Source organism: Scardinius erythrophthalmus (genome assembly GCF_964197995.2).
Source record: "Scardinius erythrophthalmus genome assembly, chromosome: 5".
NCBI classification, from domain to species: domain Eukaryota; kingdom Metazoa; phylum Chordata; class Actinopteri; order Cypriniformes; family Leuciscidae; genus Scardinius; species Scardinius erythrophthalmus.
In genome coordinates this window covers 4,134,196-4,146,115 of record NC_138225.1, presented here as the reverse complement: position 1 = coordinate 4,146,115, position 11,920 = coordinate 4,134,196, and the positions used below count along the sequence as shown (strand labels likewise).

Here is an 11,920-nt window from a genome sequence, read left to right as displayed (position 1 = left end):
ACAAGTTAATTATGCATTAATTATATCAGGTATGAACGGTCATTGACATTGAGTCGCACTGAGCAGTCAAATCCTCTGGAAAGACTCCCGGTCCACTTTTTTATTCTAGTCCATCCCCGATTGCGGTAATTCTCCTTAGTTACACTTCTGACATTTACTATGCACTTTGAATAAAACTTTAACCACTGCAACAACACGTTGTTAATTGTTGTCCTCACAACACATGGACAAATACATGAGTTTAAACTGATTTTTGTTGTGGAAGTGCCACATTCCTACTGTGCCGGGGACGGGACAGCTGTCATTTAGCTGGCTAGCTAACGTAACGTAACTACTTCGGCGGGTAGCCGTGTAAATGATAATGCAACACTAACAAATTCAACCTAAAATCCATGGATGATTAAATCCAGCTACAACTAAAGAAATAACAGCAAAGGTTTTACGTGCTTTTTAACAAACAAACACCCCGAGGGGTTGAGATACTTACTGTAGTCATGTGGCGGGAGAAATGAGTGGTAAAAGCGCGGTGATTATGGGTAAGAAGCGTGCGTAACGTGACGTATCGTTGCCGTGGTAACGACTGAAAGTCTTCTGATTCATAATAATAATAATTAATAATATTCGCTGCTATGACAGACAATACATTTGAAAAGAATAAAATATCGTAAATGGTTTAATAAAGTAAAGGGAACGATCTATTTAACACATCCTCGGGCCATTCTTTAAAACTACTCCATCTATAAATGGATAGTTATATCACAAACAATTTACTGTTATTTAGACAACAAAAATCGGAAGTAATACACTACAATAAATTATAAAAGGAGGACGTTTCGTAAACTAGAAAACAACATTTACCGCTGCCCACTGTGACGTTGTCTAACCAGGGAATCCGTGTGTCCACCACGACAAATGAGCCTCATTGACTTTGTATGGGTGTTGTTTTCGTGGTGCCGACACGTAATTGTAACACATTACGTGCCACCACCACGCAAATCGGGGTTAAGGGGTCGTGTTCATTTCACGTAATTCTGTGAGATCAGGTTGATCACTTCAATAGCTACCCCAACCAGATGCTAGTTGTCATGTTTTTAACAGATTTTAGTCTTTGTAAAAAACTGTTAAAAATATGCATTTGCATTCATTAATATTCACTTGTAATGCGAGCATTATAAAATAACATTAGGATGTGAGTAATTAACCTTTATAAATGTGACAAATGTGACGACAACAATCTAAATTTATAACAATCTAGTGTTTGATAATGTCTAAATACATATTCAAATGCAACACCTAAAAAGTATGCAAATATGACATGTAAAACTCGAAGCAACTAGACTAGAGCTATATACACCCATAGCCTATTTATTAAAGAGCCATAGAGGCATCTAGTGTTTAAACCATGGCATTGCATATGGATATTATTTTTCTGGTGTAAAGCTTGATTTTCCTGTTGAGAAAAAAACTGAGATAAAACTCACCCTGCAATGAAGCAATAAAATGTACCCTGGACAGAAGATAGCAAAGAAGGAGCACAGGACATTGTCTTGTCCAAACTCAGATTGTGTTCTGATGATGATTAGCTATATTTTGTTAAAATGTTCATCTTAATTGAAACAAAAAACAGTTATTATATTTAACTCACTTAAATTGGTTATATTTTACTGCATACACGTTCAGATCTTAGAACAGATAACAGTTGGTTTCAAATGTTATACAATGTATCAGAGTACACTGTAAAACTTGTAGCCTATAAACTGAATTTGTAAGAATTTTCTTCATCTAACATTTTAAAATTGTGTTCATGTAACCAGGTTAGTTTAAAAGTAATTAATATTTTTGAGCAATAACAACAACAGTTTATGTACTTGTGCTTTATGCTGGTGATATTATTACTGGCAAATATTTTTGGAGGTGTAGATGAATCAAAGACTTGAACTGTGAAATTGAATTTCCCTTTATTTTAGAAACAGCATCTTTTATAGAAACAGATCTGGAATGATGACTCGTATTCATGTGCAATTATTTCACCTCTTTACAACTTTTGTAAAAGTGGACAAAGATCATATAAAACTCATCCAAATACAATAGGCACAGTATTGGGTTCATTTGATGTACATTTGAATAACAGTTTTGTAACAGCATTGAGTAGATCATATTTTAACCTATACAGTATGGAAGTGTATAGTATGTGAGAGAGGGAATGATACACTGATAGAAAAGATGCATTACTTGTTCAGTGTGTTTAAAAGCATTCAATGGGATCCTTATGAGATTTTGAGGTCTGAATCCCGTCCAGTTCTAGTTTTCCTCCAGCGTGAGGCAGTGATTTGTGAACCCTTAGATGAATGAAGTCTCCCCCTACATCCACCTGAAGAGGACAATAGGACACTTTAATACACTTTCAGCACGTATCATTAACACAATAAGCAGGCTGGAACGTGGTACAACAAGTTTACCTTGATAAAATAGTTGGTCCCGGCCACAACCTGTGTGGTGTAAGATTTGGCAGTGAAAACGGTAAACTTCTTTCCAGCCTTATTTTCTGCAGCACACTTGACCTGAGGCAAAATATGCAGAATTCATTTAATGCAAATGTGGTTCATCTAAATCTGGTCCGAAAATTTGCTGGGAATATAGAGATTCTCATGAGTCTATGACCTATAAAATAATACACATAGATTTTGTTAACTTTGCACTATTTGCACTTTGTACTATTGTCACTTCATTTTTATAAAAATATCATTTCTTGTTTTTTCCCCCTCTTTTGATCCATGCTTGTGAGATTCACTCTTACATTATTATATATTCTTATGCTACATTATATATATATATATATATATATATATATATATATATATATATATATATATATATATATAGTAAAAACCAACTGAAAAAGTCCACACCCATCTCAAACCAATGGATTAGTAGTTTGTGTTCAGATGTGAATATAGAGATTCTCATGAGTTTAGACGATGACAAAGTAATACATTCATTTTTGTCAACTTTGAAGAGACGAGAACAAAGTGTAAATAGTGAATTTTTAAAATTATAATTTATTTTCCCCTTTTGATCCAGACATGCTCTTGGCATGCTTGCGATATTCACTCTTACATTATTATATATTCTTATGCTACATAAAATAAAATAAAAAAGTAGTAAACTTTTTCACCCTGAGTATATGATGAATTACCGTGACACACCCATCTCAAACCAACACCTACTGAAGATTAGTGATTTGTTCAGGTGCTGAATCAGTATTTGTTTGGGTGGGAATACAGAGATTCTCATGAGTCTAAAGACTATGAGTATATAAAGTAATACATTCATTATTGCTAACTTTGCACTATTGTCACTGTATATCAGGTTTAGGCAAAATTGAAAGTTTAATAATTGCCTCTTTGCAGACTATCTATTAAATTAAAGCATTCTTCCATAATAAATCACACAATGCAAGTTAATTTAATATAATATAATGAAATATATAAATTAAATATTAAGATGTTTGACTGTTTATAGTTATATTTTATTTTCTATATTTTTTATTATATATATATATATATATATATATATATATATATATATATATATATATATATATATATATATATATATATATATATATATATATATATATATATATATATATATATATATATATATATATATATATATATATATATATATATATACAGTGCTATGCATAAGTTTAGACACCCATACTAAAGTTGACTAAAAAGAGGAATAAAAAATCATCTTTTGGAAACTGAACTTAATGCCTTAATTCAAAAAATTAGGAAAAATCCGACCTTTAAGGACACCAATTTTCTTTGTGAATGAATAATGTATCGTAAATAAATACATGTTCTTCCTTAAAATACATGGTGCATAAGTCTGGACACCCCTATGTTAAATTCTCATAGAGGCAGGCAGATTTTTATTTTTAAGTATTTTTTTTTAATTATTTTTTTAGGATACTATGCATCCTGATAAAGTTCCCTTGGCCTTTGGAATTAAAATATCCCCACATCATCACATAGCCTTCACCATACCTAGAGATTGGCATGGTTTTATTTCAGTTAGCCTAATAGCTGGTTTGATTTGCATTGAGAGATGATCTTATGGAAAGTACCCCATGCCAATCTCTAGGTATGGTGAAGGCTATGTGATGATGTGGGGATATTTTAATTCCAAAGGCCAAGGGAACTTTATCAGGATGCATAGTATCCTAAAAAAATAATTAAAAAAAATACTTAAAAATAAAAATCTGCCTGCCTCTATGGGAATTTAACATAGGGGTGTCCAAACTTATGCACCCTGTATTTTAAGGAAGAACATTTATTTATTTACGATACATTATTCATTCACAAAGAAAATTGGTGTCCTTAAAGGTTGGATTTTTCCTAATTTTTTTAATTAAGGCATTAAGTTCAATTTCCAAAAGATGATTTTTTTATTCCTCTTTTTAGTCAACTTTAGCATGGGTGTCTAAACTTATGCATAGCACTGTATGTATATATATATATATATATATATATATATATATATATATATATATATATTTTACATATAACAATAACGTAAAAACTTCTGAATCCTAATAAAAAGCTAATAATAACTAATAAATATACATCACATGCTTTCCCACATCAGCTAACTTGCGCCATCAAAACAAAAGTCAAAGCTCCAGTCTCACCTCATCACAGATCCTCTGCACCTCTAAAGTGGCTTTATACACCTCGGAAGGCCCTCCAACAACCGTTTTGGTGGCCATTGCAATAATGTGTCGTTGATCGGTGTCGAGCTGGTGTCGAGATGTTAAAAAGTGCTTTTTCAGACTGTCCAAATTGGCAGAAATCACTGACACTGCTACAGTATTTATGTTGCTTAGATCATATGACTATGAGCCATCATCACCAGAATATACCATGTGTTCAGAAGAGGCGGGGGGAGGATAAAAAAAACGATTTTATCAAATGCAGCTAAAACAGTAATATGATATATAATTAAATCATACATGCAGCTAATATGGTTAGTTTTTCAAATTAAATAGATTTATGATTTATAATGTTGGATCTCTTATGTTTCTATCCTCTTTTCTTTTTCAAGAAAAGGTCAAGTCCAATGGTAGGCTATTTACAACTTTTACCATTTTAATTACACACTGTAATTTTCCTGTTTGACTGCTATCAAAGTTACTTAGCGTAATTATAAAAGGCAATGAATTTTTATACCAGTGCAAAACCAGCAATGCAAGTTTGAGAGGTGGCGCCCCACCAAATCTCCTGAGAATTCCGACTTGCTTCATGGCACAACGTCACATACAGGAAAGTTCTCCGTCGCTATGACGGATCTCCGTCAATTGCAGCAAGTCTACGATGGATATCCGCCAATTGTAGGTTTCCCGCCTGTCCTTATCTCTTAAATTCACTTTTCATAATTTTAAGGCTGTAAATATGCTTCCAGTTCTCAAATAGTGTAATAAATGTCTTAATTTCAGTTTGAATAGGTCTTAAAGGAACACTCTGACTTTTTGGGACTTTAGCTTATTCACAGTATCCCCCAGAGTTAGATAAGTCCATACATACCTTTTTCATTTCTGTGCGTTCTGTAAGTGTTATTTGACGCACCCACCGCTAGCCTAGTTTAACACAAAGACTGGATGTGTATGGATAAGGTAGCATACTAATCCCAATAAGTGACAAAATAATGCAAACATTTTCCTATTTACGTGTTGTGATCTGTATAGTCAAAGCGTGTACAAATAACAAGGCTATATGAGACAGAGACCATTTTTAATCGTATAAATACTGGGAACTATATTCTCACTAGGTGTAGGAGCACAACTACTTGGGCGGAGTGATCACAACACGTCAGATCACAACACGTAAATAGGAAAATGTTTGCATTATTTTGTCACTTATTGGGATTAGTATGCTACCTTATCCATACACATCCAGTCTTTGTGCTAAGCTAGGCTAGCGGTGGGTGCATCAAATAACACTTACAGAACGCACAGAAATGAAAAAGGTATGTATGGACTTATCTAACTGTGGGGAATACTGTGAATAAGCTAAAGTCCCAAAAAGTCGGAGTGTTCCTTTAAATTTAGGAAAGATGAGATGTAGGTTATTCACCCTGCTGAGGGGGACAACACAATCTCATGAAAGTGCGTATCTATACCACGAATGATATTTCTCGTATCATTTATACACCAAAAACAGTTTTCGCGTTCAAATGACATTATAAATTCAGACGTTCTTGATATATATATATATATATATATATATATATAAAATAAACATATTAGAATAACTTCTAAAATGGAGTGAACACGGAGCAGTTTTCCGCTAGCGGGAATGAAAAACCCGGAGTGGACTCTGCGGAGGGATTACAGAACGCTTAGAGTGCAGAGAGGAACATGCTTTCGCTCCACTCCAGGCTTTGATCACATCCCCCTCGAGCCCGATCTCATGAAAGTGCGTATCTATAACACGAATGATATTTCTCGTATCATTTATACGGCAAAATGAGTTTTTGCACACATATGATACGCAGTTTTCACGTGCATATGATACGAACTTTATGGCGTGTAGGCCTAATATGCACGCACATATTTATAATACTATATGTAACGGTTTGGAAAGTATTCTACACATTTAATAAATAAAATTACAAAAATGTCCAAATGTAGTGAACAATATATAATTCTCGATAGCGCACAATAGTGACTTCAAGGGCCCTATTTTAACTTTCTGAAACGCAAGTGTCAAAGCGCAAAGCGCAAGTAACTTTGTGGGCGGGTCTTGGCGCTGTTGCTATTTTCCCGGCGGGATAAATGACTCTTGCGCCAGGCGCAAATCTAAAATGGGTTGGTCTGAAGTAGCTTCATTATTAATAGGTGTGGTTTGGGTGTAACGTGAAATAAACCAATCAGAGCGTCATCTCACATTCCCTTGAGAGTTTGCCTGGTGTGCATTTTATAATTGTTCTTGCTATTTGGGATAAGTAGGACCTAATAAGTATAATAACTTTAATTTGTTTTTGTACAGGAAGTAGTTTTTGCAGAAAATTATGTCCTCGTGTGAGGACAGTGGGTCTATGATTTACCATATGATATGAGGACATAGTACTAGCAATCAAAAAAACAAACTTAAATGGTTGTAATTCAAGAATGCTTTGGAATATAGACATATGGTTGGTCTCGTTTTTAATTAGACATTTGCCAGATTATTGTAGAAGTGAAATAAATTATGAAAGTGAAACAGAAAAAAAGTTATATAAGTTTGAGTTCATGAAAATATAGAATGTAAAAATCTAATTATTTATATTTTATATAAAATATATGTATTAAAAAATGTGTTTAACTCTAAAACTGCTAGAAAATTAAAGCCAAACATCTAAACAAGTTGTGTTACAAATTTTAGGTTGATATCTCAAAAAATGAGCTTTCAAGTAAGATTTTATTTGGGCGCAGTACCAAACTTTTTCACTAGATGGACAGCCAGCTTCCTTACTGACCATATAAGGGCTTCTCCATTTTCATATGTTTTGAGTGATCTGAACCATGTCTTTCCATAATTTCATAGAATTTATGAAGTATACATCCTATTCAGAAATAGTATGGGTGTTTTGACAGTATTTGATTTGATTTCAACCTCTAATAAACATAAAAAGAGCACATATGTGCGTTATAGCTCGCTGCCGCAGAATCCATATTTTTCTTTATATTCTAAACATTTTCAGACCTTTTTTTCTCATAACATTTAATCGGTGTTATCTTTTGAACTCTTGGCATGAAAACAAACTGAGGTTTCTACCAATCTTTCATGATTTTTCATGTTTATTTCTATTTCAAAATAAAGGCCTAAACACGCCTAATGAATATGAAATATTGTTGCAAATTGATAAATTACTGCTCTTCTGTAATTTATTTTAAAAAAACACCGGAACACGCCGGAACACGCCTCCTTTTTTGCGCTGAACCGCCAAGGGAGCGCAAGTTCATTCCCTTGTTTAGCGACGTGCTTCTGTGGAGGGAAAAGCACGCTTTGCGCGGGTGCAAAATAGGAATGATACATGCGTCAGTGTACAAAGTCAATTGCGCTGGGTGCAAGATAGGGCCCCAAATGTTAATTTCCTTTGTTCTCTCAGAGAGTTTCACTACTGTTATATAAAATAAATAAAAATATGAGTAAAAATAATTTTCAGTGTCACAATGCAAAACTTAATGGCAAGTCTCACCTCAGAATCATCCTAATCTACATTTCTATCCCCCTTCCCCCATCCCTTCTCCCTCATGCTGATATCACCAAAATTCACCCAAGAATCTATATGGTTTATTGTGAATGATTATCATACAGTATTACACATGTTTGGTATCATTTGAAATGTTTCAGTGTGACTGGTTCATTTCCCAAAGAAGTAAACCAAAACTTAATAAGGTATGTAAGAGTTTAGAGATAACTTGCACACAGAGGAGGTGTGTCTTCCAGGCAAATGGTCTCCTGCTCTCAAAAGGTGTAAACTCAATGCAAATTCCCATTGTTATCAAATGTTTCCATGTAAATCAACCTTTGACCCCAGTAAGTCTGGGATGGTGATTCATGTAAATTCCCACTGTGAACTCATGTTTACATTTAAAAAGAGTTTTCTGCCTTGATCTGGCTATGTAAAGAAATGCAACAAGAGGCTCAGGGCGATTTGTAGCTCAAATTGGCCTGTGATGCTGACTTGCTGAGAGTGGCAGAGACTGTCCGCATCATGTATTTCCTAATGTCAAGGTTTGCATCTTCTCTCTTTATTACAGAGCATTTGATGTTTTGTATCTATTATCTTTGAACTGATTATGAAATTGGCATGATACATTTAAAATTGTGAACATTTGATTTTATTCTAATGGACTCCGACATTATTTTCAGTAAAGAGTTAAAAAGAATAGTCAAACATTCGCTCACATTTAATGATGCACAGATATCATTAAAACCTTTTCATTTATGGAGTCAGATGAAATAACGAGGTAATGCATATGAAAAAAAAAAGTATTTCATTTAATCAAATTACTTTTAATAAACCAGGATGGGCCGGACCCCACCTAGATCAAAGCCAGGACAGCGGAATTGTTACAACATAACCTGAGACTCGGGAGATGGATGAAAAGACACTTCAAGAGGCCATTCACACCTCACAGTAGCACACCACTGCATATTTATGACCTCCCAGTATAAAACTGGAACTAAATTTGCAACACAATTGTTATAGATTAGATTCCACCCATCTCCTAGACATGAACACTGAACACACACATCCATTACTACACCCTCACATCATCATGACCTGGAATAGATAAAATCTATCCAGGCTGAACACTACACATCATAAGAAGATAAAGATGATGAGAGTCCAAAGTGTCACTTCACTAAAGATCTATTGTCCATCTTCATCCAACAGATCCAGATAGTTCCACACACATAGGATGGTAAAGCTCATCCCATGATGACAGTCTAACAGAGACACATATAGCATACGCTATTCACAACACTCTGCCAACTCTTGGGAAAATACTGTAATATACATATGAATGGCTACAGTCACAAATCGATGATGCAAATTAGAAATCAGAGACAGACCTGCTATTAAATTTCAAAATGTTTAAACTTTCTATTTGCTATTGGGATGGTTGGAAAATCAGAGGGCCCCTGATTTCTCAACATACCACTAATAACAGAAACGGATAGATCTGAAATGTGAGCGCTTCAATCAATTACAAAATTTACAATTTAACCCTGTCATCGGTTGTGACTTAGCCAGCATCACACACACAAACAAAACACACACACACACACACACACACACACACACACACACACACACACACACACACACACACACACACACACACACACACACACACACACACACACACACACACACACACACACACACACACACACACACACACACACACACACACACACACACACAAACACACACACCAAACTGTTGCAAGGAATGAACAATCTCCATTCTTGTATGACTAAGCATGTTCCAAGTCACTTCTTAGATCTGCATAGGTGGTTTGCATTGGAAGATTCCTGAACAAACAAAGGGATTATTATATATGTACATTTCTATATAATTGTGATTGAATATTATTATTATTTGTATTGCATGATGTATTGATGCATACCATCTATTTGACTGTTTAGATTACACTGACCCCTTGTTGCATTTCCTTTGAGTAATTCAGACCAAGAATATTTAAACTCCACTACAATTTAACTTCATCACAGTGGTAGTGAAGAAATTGGTGTTTAAAACTTGAGACCAGATGTGCCATTCGCACTTGCTAACATGAACATGATATTTTATATTGAACATGACATGGTTTTTTGTTATATTTCATTATGTGTTCCTATGCATTTCCTTACGACTTTAAGTTCATAAGTGCTCAATCGTGAAGTGGACATTTAAGATGCTTTTCAGGTGTCTCACACAAAGCAGTGTGGAACCAAGGAGAACCCCTTCATCCATTGAGGTCTGCCCAGACAACCGCACCACTGAAGGTGACAGGATTGGTCAAGAAGGGACAGGTTATCGTCATGGGGAAGGTGCCACAGAAGCAGAAGTTTTTCCATGAAGGAATGAAACGTCAACTGAACAAGTCACAGAGGTCCAGATTGACTCTATGAACATTTCATATTCTATGCTGGACCACAGGAAGAAAACCTGAACGCATTCATCCCCCTGCTGAAGTCAAGCTACATACACTTGGTAAGACCAGGTGTTCTGCAGGTGAACACAGCCCTCTGAAAGTTTCTACAGAATCTAACATTGCTAAGACAATTTTTGAGCGACATCTCAAAGACAACAACAAACGTCTAACAGTGACTCCACAGGGACTCATCTGAATTTGACCCACGGCGTCAAGGAGGGAGCTGTAAGGCTGGAAAAAAACTGGAAGAGAGGGCAACTCTCTAAGAGAACAAAGGTAATTAAGTCTCACCCCAGAATCATCCTAATCTACATTTCTTTCCCTCTTCCCCCATCCCTTCTCCCTCATGCTGAGATCACCAAAATTCACCCAATAATCTATATGGTTTATTGTGAATAATTATCATACAGTATTACATGTTTGGTATCATTTGAAATGTCTCAATATGACTGATACAAAGGTCTCATCCCCAAAGAAGTAAACCAAAAGGTAATAAGGTATTTAAGAGTTTAGAGATAGTTCGCACACAGAGGAGGGTGTGTCTTCCAGGCAAATGGTCTCCTGCTCTCAAAAGGTGTAAACTCAATGCAAATTCCCATTGTTAGCAATTGTTTCCATGTAAATCAACTTCTGCCCCCAGTAAGTCTGGGACAGTGATTAATGTAAATTCTCACTGTGAACTCATGTTTACATTTGGAAAGAGGTTTCTGCCTTGGTCTGAGTATTTAGGGAGATGCTGAAGAAGGATTATGCATTTCTTGAGCTATGCATTTCTGGAGCTAAACCATTTAGTGCTTTGTAAGTAATCAGCAATATTTTAAAATTTATACGATGTTTAATGCAGTGTTGACAGAACTGGGCTAATATGGTCATACTTTCTGGTTCTGGTAAGAACTCGAGCTGCTGCGTTTTGGACCAGCTGTAGTTTGTTTATTGAAGAATACGGTTTTACAGATACTAGACACGTGACTTTCAAATGAAAGATTGGTATCAAAGAGCACACCCAGGTTCCTAACCGACGACGAAGACTTGACAGAGCAGCCATCAAGTGTTAGACAGTATTCTAGATTATTATGTGAGGAAGTTTTCTGTCCAATAAGTAGAATCTCTGTTTTTTTCAAAATTAAGTAGTAGAAAATTACTAGTCATCCAGTTTTTTATATCAGCTATGCATACCGTTATTTTTGTGAATTGGTAAGTTTT

At 35.1% G+C, this 11,920-nt stretch overlaps 1 protein-coding gene across 1 annotated transcript; it reads right to left on the bottom strand.

The window, feature by feature from the left end:
• Positions 1-2,086: 2,086 nt before the first annotated feature.
• Positions 2,087-4,777, bottom strand: LOC308690992 (cystatin-B-like; the record flags this gene model as incomplete). Its single annotated transcript, XM_081365807.1, has 3 exons — positions 2,087-2,371; positions 2,460-2,561; positions 4,700-4,777. 3 exons carry the CDS (start codon positions 4,775-4,777, stop codon positions 2,246-2,248), a joined length of 306 nt encoding a protein of 101 aa, XP_081221933.1. The 3' UTR covers positions 2,087-2,245.
• Between the last annotated feature and the right edge of the window lie 7,143 nt (positions 4,778-11,920).